The sequence below is a fragment of the Lupinus angustifolius genome, chromosome LG09, assembly GCF_001865875.1.
Source record: "Lupinus angustifolius cultivar Tanjil chromosome LG09, LupAngTanjil_v1.0, whole genome shotgun sequence".
NCBI lineage: Eukaryota > Viridiplantae > Streptophyta > Magnoliopsida > Fabales > Fabaceae > Lupinus > Lupinus angustifolius.
Genome location: NC_032017.1, coordinates 15,999,104 through 16,023,564, shown reverse-complemented (window position 1 = coordinate 16,023,564; position 24,461 = coordinate 15,999,104). Strand labels below are relative to the sequence as shown.

At 33.0% G+C, this 24,461-nt stretch overlaps 2 protein-coding genes across 3 annotated transcripts; one reads left to right on the top strand and one right to left on the bottom strand.

Annotated features, from left to right (window-relative positions):
- LOC109356764 (lysM domain receptor-like kinase 3) lies at positions 1,284-11,056 on the top strand. 2 transcript variants are annotated; one of them, XM_019600280.1, is made up of 12 exons: positions 1,284-2,081; positions 3,155-3,188; positions 3,275-3,282; positions 3,703-3,864; positions 4,752-4,945; positions 5,815-5,904; positions 7,058-7,151; positions 7,238-7,389; positions 7,464-7,558; positions 8,133-8,262; positions 8,373-8,471; positions 10,735-11,056. In XM_019600280.1, the coding sequence occupies exons 1-12, from the start codon at positions 1,472-1,474 to the stop codon at positions 10,897-10,899; spliced, it is 1,833 nt and encodes a 610-aa protein (XP_019455825.1). In that variant the 5' UTR covers positions 1,284-1,471; the 3' UTR covers positions 10,900-11,056. The 2 variants fall into 2 exon arrangements, with proteins under 2 accessions (XP_019455825.1, XP_019455827.1); XM_019600282.1 differs by lacking the exons at positions 8,373-8,471; positions 10,735-11,056 and having other exon boundaries at positions 7,238-7,394.
- LOC109355931 (leucine-rich repeat extensin-like protein 3) lies at positions 20,304-21,792 on the bottom strand. The gene has a single exon (XM_019599222.1). The coding sequence runs from the start codon at positions 21,254-21,256 to the stop codon at positions 20,735-20,737; it is 522 nt and encodes a 173-aa protein (XP_019454767.1). The 5' UTR covers positions 21,257-21,792; the 3' UTR covers positions 20,304-20,734.

Sequence of the window (24,461 nt, the reverse complement as noted above, 5' to 3'; positions counted from 1 at the left end):
TATATTTGAGTTGGTTGGAAGTGGCAAATCTTTGCCATCAACATTGGTTAGTATTAAAGCTCCCCTAAATAATACATTCTTCCAAAGGAATGTTTCATTGTAATTCTAAGTCCACTTCCCTAAATTATCTTCATGTGGGACTATAATCTTATTTAACATGAGCTATAACTCTCAAAACTCACATGAATGAATTTCATTTGCATGTAATCTTATAATTACCTTATCATATAGATAATGGGTGAAAATCTGTTGTCTCACACTTAGTGCCAATCATAAGGTTATGTCATATGGAGTGACACTAAGTGTGGGACAGTAGATGTGCACCCATAGATAACCATATATAATTGATCATACAAATTATGGATGCATTCATCCTCTTCAAGTTGTGGTTTCATTATTACTCATAATATAGGGATTTCAATCTAATTGGGAGGAGTGCTTCTGTCTCCTAAACCAACAAATAATAGTTATGGACAAAGAAATGACAACTATGTAGTTTGAAAGGTAACATTTAGTAATAATTGTAGGTCTATACCATTTTGTGCATAATCTTTTTATATTCATATATTTAGCTTCAATTTCCTCATTCATGTTCAGCCAATATACAGAAGAATTGTGATTTTTAATTGCTACCAAATTTATGGCATCATTTTTCTTTACAAATTAGTGGCTTTGTTGGTGATGACAATCTATATTGACAAATCAATTTTTTTCTTACAAATCTGATCAAAACTATTTTAGCCACATTACCTAAGAAGCTTCTACTACCCATTTGATTTTGTAGAAAGTCTTGTGTGTGTAGAGGAAAATAATATTTTTATTTAATTACACAGTGAAAAATAAATTTGTACAAAAAAACACTGAAAATAAATAATTCTCTTACATTTGTTAAGTGTCACACACAATCAAAATCATGAACTCAGATGGATGTTGATAGAAAGTAGGACTAACTTGTCCAACAATTCCAACTTTAAAGAGATTGAAATTATGTATATTTTTATTAGATACCAAAAAACAGGGGACTCATTCAAGCACCCAGATCAAAAAGAAAAAAAAATAAAAATGGATGGTAAATGATACATTAATAATGTGTAAATCTTTACATAAATATTATAAAGATATTATAATATGGGAAAAATTGAGGAGTTTCTAAAGCTTTTTTTTCAAAAATGACTAAAAGGTCACTAAATTAATTTTTATAATTTATTGGGAGAAATAATCATCCACTCAAAATTGATGAATTCCTTACTAATGATGAAATACTTATTAGTATATAAAAAAGTCAACTACAGCATTGAATCCAAAAACTCAGTCAACCCAAAAGACAAACCCATATCAATCTCAAAGATAAACACTTTCTTCCTCTTTCCACTCTCTCATTAAAACATTCAAACCCAACTTTTCATTTTCACACTTACTTTCCATCTTCCTTCATTTATCTTAATCTCTGTTCTTGCTCCAAAACTTTTCAATGGAACCCATATTTTGGTTTCTCATAAAGCTCTCACCTTTATTCTTTCTATGTTCAAATGCAGAATCCAAATGCACACAAGGTTGCCCAATAGCACTAGCTTCATACTACATGTTGTCAGGTTCAAACTTAACATATATTTCACAAATAATGTCATCACATGTTCTTCATTCACCTGAAGACATAGTTAGTTACAACAAAGACAAAGTTCAACCTTTCACTAGGGTCAATGTTCCATTCCCATGTGATTGCATAAAAGGTGAGTTTTTGGGTCATATGTTTCAGTATGTTGTTCAGACAGGGGATACTTATGAAACTGTTGCTGGAACAAACTATGCAAATTTGACCAATGTTGAGTGGTTGAGGAGGTTCAATACATACCTTCCTGATAATATTTCTAGTACTGGAATGCTTAATGTCACTGTTAATTGTTCTTGTGGGAATAGTGATGTATCAGATTATGAGTTGTTCATAACATACCCACTTAGGCCTGGGGAAACTTTGGGTTCAGTGGCTAAGAGTGTAAAACTTGATTCTGGGTTGCTGCAGAGGTACAATCCTAGTGTGAATTTCAACCAAGGGAGTGGTCTGGTTTATATTCCAGGAAAAGGTACTTTTTTTTTCTTTCTGATTTTGATAAGAAGGTTGGTTTTGTTTTGGTGTTTTCTACTTGGTATGTTATTGATGAATATAATATTTATACATTGTAAAGATTTATACACAGTTGGACATCATGTACCATTTATTTGTATGACTGTTTTTGAAGAATCAATTATAATAAAATATGGATGGTAGGTGATGCAGTTACAATATATAAAATTCATACACTATCGATTCGGCACATACATTTTTTTATCTATTGAATTAGTTTTCCATTTGTGATAAATGGTGGTGGTAACCTAGTTTTAGGGTCAGTTTGTTTGAACTTTTATAAAAATGTAATATTAAAATGCTTAAAATTTGACTTTTGTTGTATATCTTTTGTGTAAATTGGAAGCTACTTTGTTTTTGGCTATGGTTAGAAAAAGTACTTTTAGGAAAGTTTTTGGATGTAAATTAGGAAGGATAGTAAGGTTGATTGTCTTGTTACATAGAGTTCATAGGTTCAAATCTGGGAAATAATTTATTTGTTTACTGAATTAAGGTTGCATACATTTCCCTCTTAAAATCACACTAAGTAGTAACTTCGTACTCCTGAGTCATCCATTTTTAGAAAGAAGCCGGAAGATATAGATAGCTTCCAATAAAAGTGTTTTCTGCAGTTTGTGTTTTCTAGTAAAACTATGATCAATCCAAACATATAAGTGTGGAAAACATATTTTTTTATTAAAAATTCATTTTTTTCCTTCCAAAAAACTTAAACAAATGGTCTCTTGATTTTCTTTAACATTGGAAATGATGTAATTTCTCTATCTTTGTTTTTACATTTCCTTACAAGATCAAATAAAATCAGAAGTCTTCTAAAATGTGATTTCATCTAAGTATTTGAATGAAGCATCTATTACTGAAATATTAACTACATTGATATTACTTATATTTAAATGTCAATGATAATGAGTGGTTGATGATGCAATGATAGTGTAAAATTCTCTTACACAATTAATGCATACATCTTTTTCTCCAAATCATTTTGGTAGGTACTACAAATTTTAATATACTTGTCTTATTTCTTTCATTTGGCAGATCAAAATGGCAGCTATGTGTTTTTGAGTTCAAGGTAAGATTTGGTAGACTACTTTTTATGCAAATTGCACATATGGTTGAATTATTGTTCATTCTCTAATTAATTGATTGTGTTTGCAGTTCAGGAGGTTTGAATTTCTCTCTTCTCACAATGTTGGTTATGTGATGGATATATCGTAGTTTTGATATTCATATTAAATACATGGTTAGTATCAGTGTTTTAAATTGCGCATGCAGTTGCGATTGCAATCATTGTGGCCGTTGCAATGCGGATTGTGGTTGTTGCGGTGTGAATTATTATGATTTTAAAAATATTTTTGAATTCGATGTGATGTAATGCGGTCCAAAATGCGGCATGATGTGGTCCAAATGTGGTTGCGTTGCGGTCCGATGCGGCCGCATTATTGTGATTCGGTGTCACCAAAATTGCGGTGTGACGCGATTGCGGCTGCATCATGTGATGTGGTCTGGAGTTTAAATCACTGGTCAGTATATTCCAAATATAGATGGTCTAATGCTAGCTCATATTTTTGTTTCTATATAAGCAGGTCTTGCTGGTGGGGCTATTGCTGGCATTGCTGTTGGAGTAGTGGCTGGTATTCTGTTATTGGTAGTTTGTATATATGTTGGATGTTTCCGGAAGAAGAAGATACAGAAGGAGGAAGTTGTCAGACCAGATTCCAAATCACACTCTGTTCCAGATGGAATGGGTATGTTTATTATTTCTACTGATGTTTCAAGATAGGTGTCGCGTAACCGAAAATCGGGAGTGCTTAAAGTTGAACTTATATCTGATTAACAGTTTCTTATAGTCCTATTACATATTATATCTAACTGAAATAGCATGATTCACTCATTCACCCCTTCAATTGTAGGTCACATGATATTCTAATTAAAATCCATGTGGAGAATATTAAGTGTTTGATGCTGATGCCAACATTATTCACTTAGAACGTTCTCGCTCTTAATTGATATTTGTATCATTTGTTGATTCTGTTACTAAGAAATAGTGACAGACAGAAAAATCATGGACTAGGAAGGAATCTTGATTTCTGATTCCATTTAATGAGCTGTCATTTGATATTTATGATCGCAATGGTTTCCTTTCGAATTTTAAAACAAAATGCCGAGATCCTTTTGTGCTTTCAAACCAACAAAAACAACCACAAGCCTTACCTGGATCAAATGAAGCCATTGTGCCTTGTCAAAAACCAAAGTTTCAGGAAATCCGTTTAGATAAAGATTTTTTGATGGTTGTCCTAAAGTTTTCTTTGATTTTCTTCTACCCCTTTTAGTCAAACTGTCTTCTGTTAGATCCTTTTTTACTCGTTGGAGCTTCCATTAGTATTCTCATATGTCGAAGCCACATTTGGTAAATCTATATCATCTTCTCCTCAATAAATGTTACTTTAACTTTCTCCCAGGTACATTGGTTCGTAAAATCATCTTTTCCTGTATCTCCAACCATCCACCACAAAAAAACTTATTTCTCTACACTAAGTTTATGCTCTTGTTGGAACCTTGCCCAACATTCATTACCATACACGTTCAATAAAGTAAACTAATGAAGTTTGTGATTTGTTGCTACCTTTTTCAGACGAAATCAGTCTTGTTGCTGCATATGAAACTTCAAGGCCTCGTGGTTCTGCTGCCATCGCAGGCATATCAATGGACAAATCAGTGGAGTTCTCTTATGAAGAACTCGCAAGTGCGACAAATAACTTTAGCGTGGCTAATAAAATTGGTCAAGGTGGTTTTGCAGTTGTCTACTACGCGGAGCTGAGAGGAGAAGTTAGTAATGACATTTATAATTGTCTAATTTTAGAAGCATTCCTGAATAGAAAATTTCATTGTTACTTTTTAAGGATTTCATCATTGTTGATTCATCTAGTTGGTTTTGTATTTGGCTGATTATCAGTCAAATGAAAGTGACATGCTGAATTAGAAGATTATAGTTTAACTATACCAGTACTATTTGCATTCAATCAAACATGGGAATGCTATTGTGCAGTATAATTGAAACACGAGTTTAAAAAATGTTGAAAACTTCAATGATTCGTGATTGATCGATGTTTTAGATATATTGGTTTGATAAAGAATTATCTTATCTAGGATTTAGTTAGTTTCATCTTATTTAAATTTATCTATAATTTGTATGTTTACCATCATAAACTTCTACACAATGTTGGGGTCAGTAAAATTTTCTTGGTATATTGAGACCAAAGCTGAAAATATATTCTCTCTGATAAGCATGGGTGGATAAGCTAAAATAATGTCATTTTTGTAAATGTCAATTTTTTTGTACTACCAAAGGTATTCTCTCACCCTATGGGTAAGGAACTAATCCCTTTCAGGGTGCGTGGATGTCCCTCCCAACAAGTATCATTCTCAGGAATTGAACCATTGACCTTTTGGTCTTTCTGGACATCTAGCGGGGCCTTACACCACTAGACCAATATCTTGTTAGTAATGTCGATTTGTTAACATCATTTTATGCATAAGAATTAAGATGCATTTTTATATCATCTTTACATAATGCTTGAATGCTTGGAAGTTGATAATTCTCTAATGATGGATCAGAGTGTTTTGTTCTTATTAGCCATTCCATGTTGTTCTTTATAGATTGCATTTTCTCATACCCAATATTTTTTACAATGTAGAAAGCTGCAATCAAGAAGATGGATATGCAAGCATCAAAAGAATTTCTTGCTGAATTGAATGTCCTGACACATGTTCATCATCTTAACCTGGTACTAGACCTTTCGAACTTTAACTTTTTATAAGTATCATCAGAGGAATTTCAGTCAGATTAGTTTCATGACTATCTAGCAATAGTTCGGGATAGACTTGGTGGTATAGTAATTTTGAGATTAGACCAGTAACAACAACTACAACCAACCTTTAATCCCATCAGGTGGGGTCGGTTACATGGATTGAACGAAACCATAATGTTCTATCATAAATCATGTTCTGAAATTAGACTAGCACGATGAATTTGTTAGATTCGAAAGTCACAGATTACTAATTGAGGATTGTTTGCTTTGAATGCTTTCTATTGTCTTACTTTCAATTTAAAAACTTATCTCTTATCCTTTGTTCATCTTTTAATATTTTCTGTCATCTATACCTATATAGAGATTTAATCATTTAATGTGCTTGATCAAAGTTTTTTACATTCTATTGGGATTCATCCTGCCTCTGATTCTCCCTTTTTTCATGTCCCTATACCTTTCCTTTCTATACCTATACCTATACCTTTCCTTTCTTTTTAACCTTTCCTTCACTTGTGCAAATATTTTATTGTTGGGGGCATTTCTTGATCATATACACTGTTGGAATCCTTCACAAGTGTCCCACCTGGTGGGGTTTGGGGAGGGTAAATGTATATTGACTTGCTCCTGTTAACAAGTTGTTTCAAGGATCTGAACCTGTAACCTCCGGGTCATAAAGTAACAATCTTAATGTTATGCCGAGATGCACCCTCATGCCTAAATACATTTTTGAAATTTACCTCATAATCAAGCCACAGCTCGTTCATCTCATTCTGTTTTCAACTTTACTGTTGAAGAAAATTTCAGACAAAAAAGAGTTCTGCCCCAAAATTTTAAGTGATATCAGTCAGTAAGTGGATTGATATTATCTAAAAATTCTCTTGAAGCTTGTACACATAAGATATGGTAAAAAACATAAAATGCTTTAACATTTTCTTTGTTTACAATACGTAACTTTTTAAGTTACCACTTTCTGACATAATTATCTTTTGAAAACTTCAGTCACATCCTTAGTTATTCCTCTTATAAGTTTCATGTATGTAATTTTGCACATGAAGACATTGAGCATTCTTCTTCTAAACATGAATTCTTAAATCTTATGTTGTCTCTTAAACTCTTAATGGCGATAAAGGTGCGGTTGATCGGATACAGTATAAAGGGCTCTCTTTGCCTTGTCTATGAATTCATTGAGAATGGAAACTTGAGTCAACATCTACATGGTTCAGGTTAGATAAGCTCATAGTTTAGTTCTTATGTATGTAAGAGGTATTGTGAATGTCATGAGTTAATAGTCAAGTGATAATGTTGACAGGAAGAGAACCACTGCCATGGACTATCAGGGTGCAAATTGCTTTGGATTCTGCCAGAGGTCTTGAATATATTCATGAGCATACAATGCCTATATATATTCATCGTGACATAAAGTCGGCGAATATATTAATAGACAAAAACTTTCGGGGGAAGGTTGAGTATGTTCTGAGATCTTTATTTTTAAGATTTGGGTGCTATGGAAGGTCTATAAATATTCATATTTGCAGGTTGCTGATTTTGGTTTGGCAAAACTGGCGGAAGTTGGAAGTTCATTGCGTCCTACTGTTCGTCTTGTTGGAACATTTGGATACATGCCTCCAGAGTATGATAACCCTTATTCTCTTCATATAAGAAATAACTCTGTATTGAAATTGGTGAATGCTTATTAGGACACAAACACTTATATCATAACCTAGAGGCCCTATTTTTAAGTAGAAAATTGATCAACGCTTGTTAAGACACACACACACTTAACATAATCTAGAAGGCCCTATTTTTCGGTTATGCAACATCAGTCCCCCGATCGAGTATTCATCCAAAAACTAACAAAAAGTAGTGACTTGGCTATGCTGACCGTTAGCCACATAGGCTTTTTCCGCTAGTTTTTGGTTGGAAGCATCACGATTGGGCTAATATTTCATAATCAAAAAACTTGGAGGACCAAAACCCCGATAAAACAATCGGGTGATAAACATGGCACCCGAGAAAAAGTTGAGGATGGAAAATAAATTTAAGCCAAAACAATTTGCAATGGAATCATGAAGTTGAGTTTTGGTGCATATCTTGTAGTGACTTGAACTATCTTGTCCTGTTACTTGTTTTCTTTTTAGTAAGTTGTATTTCTAAGATTTTCTTGCATTGGAATTCATTTCTGATTAAGATGGTTTTGCCTGAAGGTATGCTCAATATGGAGATGTATCTCCCAAAGTAGATGTATATGCTTTTGGAGTTGTTCTTTATGAACTTATTTCAGCTAAGGAAGCTATCATCCAATCTATTGTTGACTCAAAGGGCCTTGTACATTGGGTTAATCTTGATTTCTCTACTGAACAATTTGTTATTTTAGTCTATGCTATTATTTTCATATCGACCATCGGCATCGTTCCTCGTCGATCTAAATGCTGGTATTGGTGCAGTTCAAAGAAGTTCTTAGTCAGCCTCATTCGACCGAAGATCTTTGCAAATTAGTGGATCCAAAGCTAGGGGACAACTACCCTATTGATTCTGTTCTCAAGGTTAGAACATTTGTTAGATTAAACCTTGGAATGTTTATTTTTATGATTTCAACAATAGCATACTTATTATTAAGGGTACAAACAAACTAGGTCAGGATAGGATTTTTCCTAAAACCGGCATAGCCTGTATAAAATATAGGAGTTTTGGCCTGATTTGTTAGCTTGTTTAGAAAAAAAAAATCAAAACCGGCCTGACCTGTTTAAAAGTTTGGTATGACCTGTTTAAAAGTCTGGTATGACCTATTAATTTGTTTAAAGGTTTGCTATACTATATGGTCATGAAACATGTCACAATGTCTACATTTAAATGGGTTAATAGGCCTACTTTTGACTAGGTCGATGTATGTAAGAGGTATTGTGAATGTCATGAGTTAATAGTCAAGTGATAATGTTGACAGGAAGAGAACCACTGCCATGGACTATCAGGGTGCAAATTGCTTTGGATTCTGCCAGAGGTCTTGAATATATTCATGAGCATACAATGCCTATATATATTCATCGTGACATAAAGTCGGCGAATATATTAATAGACAAAAACTTTCGGGGGAAGGTTGAGTATGTTCTGAGATCTTTATTTTTAAGATTTGGGTGCTATGGAAGGTCTATAAATATTCATATTTGCAGGTTGCTGATTTTGGTTTGGCAAAACTGGCGGAAGTTGGAAGTTCATTGCGTCCTACTGTTCGTCTTGTTGGAACATTTGGATACATGCCTCCAGAGTATGATAACCCTTATTCTCTTCATATAAGAAATAACTCTGTATTGAAATTGGTGAATGCTTATTAGGACACAAACACTTATATCATAACCTAGAGGCCCTATTTTTAAGTAGAAAATTGATCAACGCTTGTTAAGACACACACACACTTAACATAATCTAGAAGGCCCTATTTTTCGGTTATGCAACATCAGTCCCCCGATCGAGTATTCATCCAAAAACTAACAAAAAGTAGTGACTTGGCTATGCTGACCGTTAGCCACATAGGCTTTTTCCGCTAGTTTTTGGTTGGAAGCATCACGATTGGGCTAATATTTCATAATCAAAAAACTTGGAGGACCAAAACCCCGATAAAACAATCGGGTGATAAACATGGCACCCGAGAAAAAGTTGAGGATGGAAAATAAATTTAAGCCAAAACAATTTGCAATGGAATCATGAAGTTGAGTTTTGGTGCATATCTTGTAGTGACTTGAACTATCTTGTCCTGTTACTTGTTTTCTTTTTAGTAAGTTGTATTTCTAAGATTTTCTTGCATTGGAATTCATTTCTGATTAAGATGGTTTTGCCTGAAGGTATGCTCAATATGGAGATGTATCTCCCAAAGTAGATGTATATGCTTTTGGAGTTGTTCTTTATGAACTTATTTCAGCTAAGGAAGCTATCATCCAATCTATTGTTGACTCAAAGGGCCTTGTACATTGGGTTAATCTTGATTTCTCTACTGAACAATTTGTTATTTTAGTCTATGCTATTATTTTCATATCGACCATCGGCATCGTTCCTCGTCGATCTAAATGCTGGTATTGGTGCAGTTCAAAGAAGTTCTTAGTCAGCCTCATTCGACCGAAGATCTTTGCAAATTAGTGGATCCAAAGCTAGGGGACAACTACCCTATTGATTCTGTTCTCAAGGTTAGAACATTTGTTAGATTAAACCTTGGAATGTTTATTTTTATGATTTCAACAATAGCATACTTATTATTAAGGGTACAAACAAACTAGGTCAGGATAGGATTTTTCCTAAAACCGGCATAGCCTGTATAAAATATAGGAGTTTTGGCCTGATTTGTTAGCTTGTTTAGAAAAAAAAAATCAAAACCGGCCTGACCTGTTTAAAAGTTTGGTATGACCTGTTTAAAAGTCTGGTATGACCTATTAATTTGTTTAAAGGTTTGCTATACTATATGGTCATGAAACATGTCACAATGTCTACATTTAAATGGGTTAATAGGCCTACTTTTGACTAGGTCGATCTAACTCTAATAATTAAATTATATTTTTGTATACATTTTTATATTAAAATGGTATAATATGGACATTGTTATATAATATAATTAAATAGGTCGGTGTGTTAGACTTAATATGTCTTTTAGATGGTCTAAACTCTGTCAAGCTAAATAGGCTTTTTTAAAAATTTGAGCCTCACCTATTCACGAAAAAAGATTGGTCGGGCATAGCCTGTTTTTGGTCAGGTAACAGGCCCTGATAGGCGTCCTAACCCGTTTTCATCCTTACTGATTATACTTACTGTCTTGGCTTGCAGCTTGCTCAACTAGCCAAAGCATGTACACAACACAATCCCCAACTGCGTCCAAGTATGAGATCCATTGTGGTGGCTCTTATGACACTATCTTCAACTACTGATGATTGGGATGTTGGTTCTTTCTATGAAAATCAAAATCTTGTGAATCTTATGTCAGGAAAATAGGACGATAGAGGGGGACAAGACTCTCTACATCTACCTCTCTAGACCCCACTAAATAAAAATATATGTAGGTAGGAGAAAGTTATATGTTTTATTAAACAGGGCTAGGCAGAAAGGGTGGAGAGATGAGCATTTTTATCATAACATTCAACAAGTTTACCCTATATATATATATATATATATATATATTTCTACCCGGCTACATCCATCCGTTTTTAATTACGGCTTTCGTAGTGGTATCGGAAACTTCGAAAATCTCGATGTTTTAGACAACTATGGGCAATGAAGCCACAATTGTGATCATGATTCGATTTTGGTGACTCCCAAAATCTTTACATGCTGGTATTAGTAGTGATCATGGACTAAGATTTAAAATTTTACATTTATCCTTAAATCTGCATAATAAATTTAATTTTTGGGTCCATTCATAATTGTGTGCTATATGTCATTGTTTAATAATGATAGTTCAAATATAGATGAAAACAACTGAGTAAATATTGGATATTATGATGATAAAGGGACACTACTTATAAGCTATATGACAATCATTAAAAGCTTACAGTTTAATCCTCAAATAATATAATATAACATCTCTATAACACAAGGACAAATAATACTATTAGCGTAACTAAATTAGTAATTTATTATTAGTAATTTGAGCTCTTCTACTATTCATATAATGTTTGTCTAAATTGAGATGGGCATATACGTTTATAAAAAAATATATCATATCATGTCTATCTTAAATAAGGGAAATTAAAAAATATATAAAAACTAAAATGGTATATAAATGACACATAATAACATTGAAACAAAATTAGAAAGAACATAACACTGTAAGTCCAAACACCAAATAGTAATATTGCATCTTCTTTAAATCCAATTACAAACCAAACATCTAATGCTTAATAATTAACATTTTAAGTTCATCAATTTATAACTAAAATGTTATATAACTATAAGTTACATGGATATAAGGTATAGTCAATTCCCTACTGAAATTTAGTTATTATGATATATCCCAAAAGCTAATGTATTATATATTCTGTAGCATGAAAATCATTTAGAGGTAGATTTTCTGTTAGCATTTGGGAACAAGTACATCATCTTATACTATGTTTAGATTGACAAATAAAAATAGAGAAGATAGAACTTTGAGAAATTTTAGTCTCAGATTTGTTTTGAGAAAATGAGTGCCAAAATATGAATGCAAGATTTTAACATACTCATTGGGTAGCTCACGGGTGAAACATGCATAATGCGCAAGAATCAGAATCCTCTTCATTAATGGAGATGACGACACTGAGGTTTTTAGTGTATTTTTAAGGGCAAAAATATAATAACAATGTAAAGTAAGGGAATAAAAATGTCATTATCTTTTAGTTTTTCCATGTATTTTCAACTAACTGACCTCTTCAGTAATGGAGAGGAGCCCAAATTATCAATACTACTTTTTATTACTATATATGAACCTTATTGATGGGATCTCCAATAACAAAGGTTAGGTTACCATGATCCCGAGCTAATGAATTTACTAAACTCTCATTCTTCCATCTCTCCAAGCACTGTGAAGTAGTATATGAAAAATAATATATATTGACATTTATATCATTTTTATTTAAAATGAAATTACATTTTTACCCTTAAAATTTAAAAGGAAAAATCACTTCTCTCTCCATTATAGGAGAGGAGTCTCATTTCCATTCTTCTTGATGTTTTGTTATACCCTTTTCAAAGGTTTGATAGAGAATTGGAAAAATCACTTTTATCTTCTAGCAAATGCTTATATCCTAATAGGATATCAACATCTCTACCACTAAAAGTCTCATCCCTTGGAATGGCTACTACCTCTTGGCAATCTCATAAATACAAGAATTGATTTTGCAAAGTTTCTCAACCACTTAGCATCATTATCAGCCAACAATAGAGTTATAAAGTCTAGCCCCATAATGATTTTAAAAATATAGTTTGTTTGAATGATCTCAAATAATTTGGCTAGAAAGGGTGAACACTTCACACATCACATTATCTCTCAACCATATGAATATGAAATTCAGTCATCACTATGATCTTCTAATACAGTAAAATTCATCATATGAAATATAACAATACATTACATACAAAGGTAGCAAGTACTATTTGTTGGGTTTGAGCTCCTTCCCTATGTGGAGAAAGACCCAATTGGAAAAAGCCCACTTGTCTCACTTAATCTAATAGATAGGGTCATATGTGGCAAGGGAGTGAAGGCAATTTATGGAAAAAGACGCAATTGAAAAGTGTGAGAGAATATAAGAAAACTCAATCTGCATGAACTCCGAGTAGCCGTGGGAAATTCACGACTGCGTCTTCGTTCACCGTTGGATCAGACTGAAATTTGGACAGAAAGTTCACAGCTTATAGTACTCCATTCTGAACGATTGGATCGGTGAGCCGACGTCCGAGGGGTAGAAAATGAGTTGTTACAGCAGCTGTTTTTCTGGTTTTTCTTGTTCTCATTTTCAAGTTTGTTGCTCTGTTGTATATCGTATTGTTGAGCACATTTTGTGCTGTATTTTGGAGACACTCTTGTATTCCTATTTTGATTATAGTGGAGCTTGATTGACTGACTTGTGCCCGTGGTTTTTACTTCTTCCACGTTAAAATTATGGTGTCCTTTGTGTATTACTGCATTATTTGATATTGCTCCACATAGATTCTAGCAAGTTGGGGAAATTATTATCCGCTGCATATACTCTGTTATATTTTACATTGTTATTGTGTTGAATTTTCCATCAGAGTGGCATCCGACCTTTTTGGGTTTGAGGTTATTTGACTTGCTTGAATGATGGAGGCAAATACACATAGAATGATATGTTTGAATGACACTACCTATCACTTGTGGAAAGGAAAAATGAAAGATTTTTGTGAAGAATTTGCATATTCTTGTGTTTGCTACTGAGAAGCTAGAGTCCAAGTCTGATGAAGATTGGAGTTTTCAACATCAACAAGGAGAGAGCTTCTATTTTAGATCACTTGAATGATTTTCAAGGGGTCCTTGATCAATTATGAGGAATAAGTATCAAGTTCGATGATGAAGTGTTAGGACGATGGCTACTGAATACTCTACCAAATTCTTGGAAAACATTTCGAGTTTCAATTACAAATTTAACCCCTGATGATATTATCTCTTTGGAGAGTATAAAGGGAAGTATTCTTACTGACAATGGTGGTAAGTATTATGGACCATTTGATATTTATTATAAGCAGCAAGGTATTAGACATGAAAAGACTCCTCAACATAATGACTTAGAGGAGAGGATGAATAGAACTTTGGTTGAAAGAGTTAGGTGCATGCTTTATGAAGCAAAATTACCTAAACATTTATGGGTGAGGCTTTGTACACGGCAGTGCATGTTATTAATCTTAGTCTTGCAGTCGCTCTGAATGTTGAGGTGCTAGACAAGATTTGGTTTGGCAAGAATGTCAGGTATTATCATTTGTGATTCTTCGGTTGCAAGACGTTTGTGTATGTTCTAAAGGATGAAAGGTCCAAGTTGGACGCGAAGACAAGGCAATGCATCTTTATCGGTTATGGTGAAGAGGAATTTGGCTACAGGTTGTATGATCCTATTGAGAAAAAGGTTGTTAGAAGCCGTAATGTGAAGTTCATGGAAGATCAACCCATTGAAGAGATCGATAAGATGAATAAGACTAAACCCGAGGAAGATAGTAGATTGTCTAATATTGATCCATTTTGGACGCCTGTACATGATTTGGATACAGTTGAGAATAACTTTCAAAATGGTGAGCAACATGATTATGTTGGTGATCAAAAACTTGGAGATGATTTAGATTTTCTCATTGATATTGGTGAAAATGAACATGAGATGTCACAAGATGAGAATCTTGGTGATGCTCCTGAACCACCTCAAGTTCAACTTCGAATGTCTAATAGGTAGATGAAACCATCTACCAGGTATCCTTCTGATGACTATGTTGCTATGGCAGACGGAGGAGAACTTAAATATTATCATGAGGCCATGGATAATGAATAAAAGAAGAAGTGGTTGGATGCAATGCAAGAGGAAATGAAGTCCTTGCATAATAATCACACTTTTGATTTGGTCAAATTGCCAAAAGGGAAAAAGTTTTAGAAAACAGGTGGATTTACAGGGTGAAACAAGAAAGTAATTCTACATCTTCAAGGTATAAAGCCAGATTGGTGGTTAAAGGTTTCAGACAAAGAAAGGATATTGATTTTAGTGAGATTTTTTCTCTGGTGAAGATGTCATCCATTAGAATTGTATTGAGTTTGGTTGCTACTCTTGATTTGGAGGTAGAGAAAATGGATGTAAAAACTGATTTCCTTCATGGTGATTTGAAGGAAGAGATTTATATGAAACAACTTGATGGTTTTCTTGTTGAAAGGAAAGAAGACTATGTGTGTAGACTAAGAAAGAGTCTATATGGTTTGAAGTAGGCTCCACGATAATGGTACAAGAAGTTTGAGTCTGTTATGTATGAGCAAGGCTACAAGAAGACTACTTCTGATCATTGTGTCTTCATTAGAAAGTTTGCATATGATGATTTTATCATCCTGTTATTGTATGTTGATGACATGCTTATTATTTGGAAAACTATTTTCATAATTGACAGGTTAAAGAAACAACTAGGCAAGTCATTTGCCATGAAAGACATAAGAGTTTCTAAGCAGATTCTTGGTATAAGAATCATACTAGATATGCAAGAAAAGAAACTTTGGTTGTCACAAGAACACTATATTAAGAGAGTGTTACAGAAGTTCAAGATGAAAAATGCTAAGGCGGTAAGCACTCCTCTTGCTACTCATTTTAAGTTGAGTGCTAAACAGTGTCCTTCAAATGAAGCTGAAAAATTAGATATGCAACAGGTTCCTTATTGGTACAATTAGTAGATTTCTGTCAAATCCAAGTAGAGAGCATTGGAATATTGTGAAATGAATTTTGAGGTATCTTTGTCGTACTACTAGTCTAAGGCTTTATTTTGGAGGTGATAAACCTACTCTTGTGGGATATACTGATTCTGATATGGCTGAAGACATTGATTCCAAAAAGTCCACTTCATGTTACTTGATTAAGTTTGCAGGGGGAGTTGTAGTATGACAATCTAGGTTGCAAAAATGTGTTGCATTGTCCACTACCGAGACATAGTTTATTGCCATTACAAAAGCATGTAAAGAGTTGCTTTGGGTGAAGAAATTCTTGCAGGAGCTTGGTTTTGTCCAAGACAAATACTTGTTATTTTGTGATAGTCAAAGTATCATTCATCTTGAGAAATTCTAGGTCCAAACACATTGATGTGAGGTATCTTTGGATACGTGATGTTTTGGATGCTAGGTTATTGGAATTGACTAAGGTTCATACATATGATAATGGTATTGATATGATGACTAAGGCCTTATCAAGGTGGAAGTTTGAAACTTGTTGTGAGATCGCCGGTTTGGCGATTCTCTCCACATAGTTGTGAGGGGGAAATGTGTTGGGTTTGGGCTCCCTTCCTATATGGAGAAAGACCCAGTTGGGCAAAGCCTACTTGTCCCACTTAATCTAATAGATAGGGGTCAGATGTGGCAAGGGAGTGAAGACAATTTATACAAAAAGAGACAATTGAAAAGTGTGAGAGAAGATAAGAAAACTCAATCCGCAGGAACTCCGAGCAGCCGTGGGAAATTCGCGACTGCGTCTTCGTTCATCGTTGGTTCGGGCTGAAATTTGGACAAAAGGTTCATAGCTTATAATACTTCATTCTGAACGGTTGGATCGGTGAGACGACGTTCGAGGTGGTATAAAACGAGTTGTTACAACAACTGTTTTTCTGTTTTTTTCTGGATTTCTTGTTCTCATTTTCAAGCTTGTTGCTCTGTTGTATGTCGTATTGTTGAGCATGTTTTGTGTTGTATTTTAGAGACACTCTTGTATTCCTATTTTGATTATAGTGGAGCTTGATTGACTGGCTTGTGCATGTGGTTTTTACTTCTCACTTTGGGAAGGTTTTCCACGTTAAAATTTTGGTGTCATTTGTGTGTTATTGCATTATTTGATATTGCTCCTCATAAATTCTAGCAAGTTAGAGAAATTATTATTAGCTGCATATATTTTGTTAGAGTTTACATTGTTATTGTGTTGAATTTCCCATCACTATTCATCTTCACTAAAATGCAAAAGCATAAAATTATTTGTTTGCAAGTTGAATCAAGTCTATCACTATTGTTGCTTATTAGCAACAACATAAATATAGGGAATTATCTCACCAATTATATTATCTCCTTGATCCTTTTGTTATTAGTCTAGTAGTTTGTTTGCCAAGTTATATTTGGAGGGCAATGTAAAGAATGAAAATACTTTGGTGTTATAAAATATGAGTTGAGCTCCTCTCCAGTACGAGGAAAATGAGGAGAAAGATAAATTTATTTATTTTAGATTTTTTATTAAAATATAACTTAAAATCATATTCGTTAAAAATCAAATTTTACTATTTGTTAAAATCTCATCCAGTATGACTCTCCAGAATTAGAAAGGATCTAAATTTAAAATAATGCACTCAGATGACTATAGAAATCTTACTTTTTCTTCATCCCCTACTAAAAACCAATTTACAAACAACCCCTATCAATATTAACTTCCCACTTCAAACATATTTATCTTTGAAATGCATTATTTTACATATTTCATCAATTTGCAACCCCAAAGACCAAAATATCATACAAATATTTTTTTACTTACACAAAATTGACCTTAAAAGACAATTGCTTTGCTCTTGCAGCAACAATGATAATATTTGCCCATTCTCCACTAAACTTATCACATCATTCTCTTGTACATCCATACTAATACTTGCAAGCCAGTTCAAAACTCTAAAATAGTCTACCTTGTGTGGCCTTATCATATCAAGAACTTCATTAATCACACTAAGTTCTTAATAATTTTTACATGCTCAAATTGGATAACTAGATTTCCTATATTTTCTTTAGTTGAGTGTTAGAATTAGGAGGGGTACTCAATAGTTAATCCTCAAAGTGTCTAAACTTTATAAGAAGTTTTCACATCACCTTCTAGTGAAAGATTATACTATCATATTCCTTATTATTTTAACACCCAAAAACACACTTGTTTCTCTAATGCATATGTTAAATTTAGAAGCAAGACAATTTTTTGAATTAAATACCTCATCGTTTGATTATATGTTGATTATTTTATTAGAAATTAATGTATTTACAGACAGTATAAGTGTTTTATATTGCCAGTACATCATTCATCTTTCGTATTAATTATCTTTGACTCTTGAATAAAAACAATACATATTAATGATAAGTTATGTACTAGCAATGTAAAATCACTTATATAGCTGGTGCATAAATTTTATACTCATTTTTTTATTATAGGTTGACAAGTCAAAGAAAATAAAGGTAAATTCAATTGGTTTTTGTGGGGCAAAATCATCCAAACTTACATCCTATTAGATGAGGTTAGCTACATGAATCGAACGAATTTATAATGTTTCAATGATAAATTATATATTTCCATAAAGCATTGATATGCAAGTAAATTCTGTTTCCGTTTTTATCCTTATAAGAATGGGGGAGTATTGTTACACTTCTCAAGATACATGTAACCTGGGTATCAAAATGTCAAAACATTCATTCATTCAATAATAAACATGAGTTAAGGTACAGAAGTTAAGAGAATGTTTCCATCTTTGTCATTAGTTAATATTTTCTTGATTCATGTTAGTAAAATAAATTAAGATAAATGATATATTAGGAAGAAAAAACATAATAAATATTATATAAATCAACACAATTATGATATTTCTTAATGCTTGCATTCTTTTACAATGAGACATATAAATAAGAATATATCTATTACTAGAAATGAAACAATTTAGGAGAATTATACTGTGTTCCTATCCTTACAAAACAAAACATGCCTTAAAAAATCATCCACATTGTACTATGTAATGTAATAATATATAATATGAGTATAACATTTATGTATTGTCAGTGTAAAAATTTATATACAATTAGTACATCATCCACAATTCATTTTTAAATATAAATGGTAAATGATGTAGTGACCATCCTAAACTACTCCATTAAAAGTAAGATCATGAAAATGAATATAACTTCCAAACATGAAAGTACACATGTCAAAATCCCAAAGATATCTTGTCAAGGTGGATACACTTTCTTTATTTTACTTTGCTATCCTAAATTCAGTAAATTACAAAACTTCAAAACTCCTTCAACTTACCTAGATGTGTGATTTAATCCTTTCATCCAAATTTTCACATTTCTAACAAATTTAGGCTATTTTGATCTAAGCTAGAGTTAAGGATCTTATTACACATTTCTAAAATCTAAGGACTATTTTGCACCAGAATCAGTTGAAAAGCCTCTTACACTTTCTAGAATGAATTTAGGGAACGGATCACACATCAACCTAAGTTGAAAAAGTGTTTTTGGACTTTCCTCATAAATAACAAGGTTCCTTCAGCAACCCATCTATTACAATCCCATAGACAACATCTTCATAGAGCAATTTGTGACTAATCTCGGGGCGGAGGACATCTGTTGTCCCAAAAAGTATGGCACTCCATATATCACTTGCTGTGATTGGTTAAAAAATGTATTGAAGTTAAAAGTTTAACGATCAAACATTTTTCTGACCAATCACAGTTGATGGCACATGGAGTAACACATTTTGTAGGACAACAGATGTGCTCCGCTCGGGACATACATAACACTACATCTTCAGGTTTCTAGTACAACAAGGTTGAATTCAATCCACTTGCAGCCCAGTCACATTTGGTTTTCTGAGGGAATAAAGCTACCCACACACATACATCACTATACCTAAACTTCATTATCATAAGTCTAATGTGTACCTGCATTATTCCTTTTAGATGGCAAACTAGAACATCATATCTATCAACTACACAATTCTCTTATTTTGGTAGAGAAACGCGAATTGATTCTCTCATACCAATTCATGATTCTTTTACGAACTGGTTCCTTTAAGGAATGAACCGATTTTTACCTATAGTTTAAGAAAAAAGAAAAGAAGAATGATTGGTAATGTACACTCACTTACATGAATAAGCTACCAATGGTGAAACAAAAGTAGATTCAAACCTACAAGAAACGGTACTAGAAATGACTGTTCAGAGAGCTATAGAAACCCTACTGAATATACCTCCAACGTACTTGTATTTGACAGGTAACGTACCATGTACTACATACTCACACCCATATCAAAGAGAACCACGTATCAGTTGACTATGTTCTCGACAGCTAAACATTAACAATCATATTCTGTTTGAAGCAACAAGACAGTAATTAATCACACAAGCAGATATATCAAACCCCTACACGCAAGAACATAACAATGATCAACAGAGCAAAACAATACAGTTAGGCTTTTGACATTAATTGGGGAACAAAGAGAAAGAATATCATATTTTGTCATTGTTAATCCTTCAAAGATTCCTAAGTGTACATTAAAAGTGTTAGAGCAAAATTAAAGGGGGGAAAAGGACCAAAGAAGAACACAAGGGGCTTCTATAGAGTATAAGCCAATGTAATGAAACTAGGGTGAAAGGTGTAACATGAAATACAAAAGAAATGTCAACACTAACAATACCAATATACAGAATAACTCCAAGGGTTGAAATGATTCCACAAAATTCATGCTTTTCCATCAATGGTATTCCATATTCTTGCCAAATTCTGTAGAATCTCAACCAACACCAACTCCGAAAACTATATCTTGTTTAAGCAAAGAACTTTAGCCCATCAAATTAAAAGGAATTGATAGCTTTTTTTTCAAGCATGAGTCTCATACGGGTCATTGGTCTTCAAAAGTTGCCTTCTTTTGAATACCAAAAACCCAGCCATGCCAATCTGCATTGTAGCTGCAATGCCGATAAACAAAAGCCCGACCGTCTTCCCTGCATTCATCTTGTTATGTGGTGGTGGAGGCGGCGGCAAATGGATCGGGTGGTGGAGGTGGTGGTGATTATGGTGTGGTGGTGAATTTCCCATAGTGAATTCATTGTTCTGCTCTTGCATAGGGGGAGCATGGTTCCTGTTAGGTGCATGTGGTGGCGACTGCAATATGGGTGGGGGAGGAGAGCCAGATGATGGAGGTGGTGGTGGTGGTGGTGGAGGCGGAGGAGGTGGTGGCGGTGGCGGAGGTGGAGGTGGTGGCGGCGGAGGAGGTGGTGAAACAAATGCAAATGCAGGTGAAAATTCAGCACCATTCCAATCTTGTATCTGAGATTGAACAAAAAAAGCATAAAAGCTAATTGAAATACCAAAAATCAGAAAACCCAAAGTTGAATCCATGAAACAACAATCAAAAGAGTTATGATTTTCAACAATGATTCCTCCTATCTTGATTAGGGCTTTGAGTTTCAACTTCCAAGGGTTTTTTCCCCTGCATCTACCCCTCTTATTTCTTGATTCTTCAAATCTCCAACAAAAAATTGAAAGATCCCTTTGAATCAGGACCCTTCCAATTGAAATGGGTTGTGGTCAAAATCTTTCCTTTTATCTTCTTCAACCGTTTCCCCAAATCGATGGTACCTAGGGTTCTTACAATTCAGCCACAAAATATAAAAAAGGTGGTTCCTTTTGGAGAGAAAAAGAGTGGAAAGAATGTGGAGGGAAATGGAATTGGAAAAGAGAAAGGTGGGTTGAAAATTTTGTCTGGGATTCTATCCCACCTTCTCAGAAATGGGAACAAGGGATTGCAGTTGCAGGCTTCAACGGTTGGTCTAATTTAGGATAGTGATGAGTTTGCAACATGGAATCTTAGGACCTGTCATGACACAAAGTCAAGAAGCTTTAGAGAAAGATACATCTAATTGAATCCTCAACATTGAGATAATGATTAAATTGGATATGTTTATTTTAATCAATGATAACAATGTGGTTAAGATCATTATCTTGGAACATGCAATAGTTTCGGTTTAGTTTTTTAATGCTAAACTAATTTGATTATAATTTTCATTTTCAACATATAATTAGTAAGGGTGATTTGGGCATTTCCTGCACAACACTCATATGGCTAGGGGTGTGCGGGACTCAACCTTACCCGCTTACCCGGTTTAGCATAATCATGGTTGAACCCAAATGTGATTGAGTTTCATCACATATAGGGTCGAATTTAGGTTGAAAAATTAGATAATGTCAATATTTAGGGTTGAGTAAGAACGAACTCGAATGCGGTTAGGTTTCATCGATTATAGAGTCGAGTTGAAAAAGTAGATCAGGTCAATATTTAGGATCAGATAAAGAATAAGCATAACTTGGATCGGCCTTTCCCATGTCGTTCATTCGTTATGTTTGTATGTTTGTATTCAATTATATATAGAATAATATCACCTCCTTGACCCAAAATATTATTGCTTCTCTAATTTTTTATAATATATGTATATATAAATGATTAACAACAAGGATCAATGTAGTAAAGTGAGACATAGGTTGGAAATGTATAACTGAGATGTTATAAATATCAAATATGATAATTGTGTTAAGAGGAATATTATATTTTACCACTAAATTCTCCTATAAATCATTCTTCACTTCGTGACATGTATCACTTTCTAGTGGGTTGAAAATTTTTGTAGGAGGGTTTAGTAGAATAATATATCATTTTCCTTATATTAAATATAGTAGTTTGTAGTTGAATATATTCGATTAGGTTAATTTATCAAATCTTATTTTTCAAAAATTATGCGATCAAATAATTGAATCACTTGCAATTAATTTTATAGGTAAAGTATATAATTGTGGTATAATAATTCAAATAAACTTATCATGCTTAGAATCTAATATGCTAGATCATCATAAAATGAAATGTTTGTCAATACGTTCTTATATTTTTTATTAATGATTGCATAAAAGAGTACATATCATAAACTAATGGTTTTTCTTTGGTGTGATGAAATTGAGAAAGAATATATTTTTAGAATGTTGTTATTAAATAGTGAATAGTCATCAGAACACACTTAAGAGACAAAGATTATTACAAAGTATTTTTGGTTCCATATGGAAATGAAAAAATAAACTATTGTGGTTACAAAAATAAGAAGGAAGACACAATTAAACAAATAGCAAAATGGTCATATGGTTTTTTTGGTAAAAAATAACAAGAGCAAAATAAGAAACTATAAATTACTCTATAATTAGATTATATTTTGGCTTCACACTATATATATATATAAGATATAAATAATTTGACTGAACTATATATTGATGTTAAATATATTTCTCATATGATTATTTAGTCTTTATAATGTTTTGATATGATGTTATTTAATTATTATTTGTCTTATTATTGTCCTATCTATTATTTGATAGCATGCTTAAATGTATTTTTCATAATTGGATGATTTAGTGAAATTAGTTTTTCATGTTCCAATCTTACTACATGGAATTCATCATTCTATGTTTTGGTGATTCTACTCATTTTATTCACCTTCAGCCATACTAGCGTGGATAATGATGGCACATGTGTCAGCCATTATAGAGGTCTCTCTAATATCTTTTTGTTACATTCTAATATAAAATAATTCAGAATTTTTTAAAAGATTAAAATTAGGACGAAAACAAAGAAAAATGATATTTTTTCCATTACCCATTAATATCATAACACAGTTATACCAAAAATCATAAAAATTGCTAGAGGTGAGGTTTGATTCTCATAATGTATAAGTTTGTTTACAAGTTAAGTTTTGAAAGAAATGAAACGAAAATAAAATATTTTAGAGATTTCACAAATGTATTTTATGGCAGCACTCCAAAACTCAAATCATAAACAAACTTTAAAGTTCTCTAGTCAATGGAATCTTACTGTATTTAGGCACCCTAAATATACATAATTAAAACTAGCACTTATTTAAAGAGAATAATATTTATATTAACCTTATATTACTAACATAAATATTTTATTCAATAAATGTTTGAATTATAAGTCATACAAATAAAAATTGTGATATTTAAATTAAACACAACAGACCCTGTTAAATTTCTCAAAACAATAAACATGGGTACTTGATGCAAGTAAAATTGGAATATACGAGATTGATTTAGCAAAATCGTCCAACTAGGAGAACAATGTATATTTAAGCCTCGATTGAAGTACCCTATAGAAAGGATCATTATCTTGTATTCTATACAACTTTCCAACGTTATCATTCATTTTTAATTATAGCAAAAGATAAGTTGTCTTCTTTGGTTACTGAAAATATGGCATATATATTATTTGTTTTAATTTTTAGAAATATTTTTATGGAAAATAATTAAATATGATACATGTAATGATTTTAGTGGAAGATGAAATATTTTATCCCCATATACAAATGCATTCTTGAATTTCTTGATAACAATTGTATGCATATGCAATAATGTAGTTACCAAATTTTGAGCTTCTCCATCTTGGTCTTCGGAAGCCCTCTTTAACCTTATCTTTTATTCACAGGAGTTCTCACTAATAACAAGATGCACTAGACTTGCATTCATATTTTAATTAAAGAGCACGAAATAA

Coding starts and splice junctions, on each gene's coding strand:
- LOC109356764 (XM_019600280.1), top strand. CDS start 1,472: ATGGAACCCATATTTTGGTTTCTCATAAAGCTCTCACCTTTATTCTTT. Junction 2,082..3,154: donor GGTTTATATTCCAGGAAAAG/GTACTTTTTTTT, acceptor TTCATTTGGCAG/ATCAAAATGGCAGCTATGTG. Junction 8,472..10,734: donor CTATTGATTCTGTTCTCAAG/GTTAGAACATTT, acceptor CTTGGCTTGCAG/CTTGCTCAACTAGCCAAAGC.
- LOC109355931 (XM_019599222.1), bottom strand. CDS start 21,256: ATGGATTCAACTTTGGGTTTTCTGATTTTTGGTATTTCAATTAGCTTT.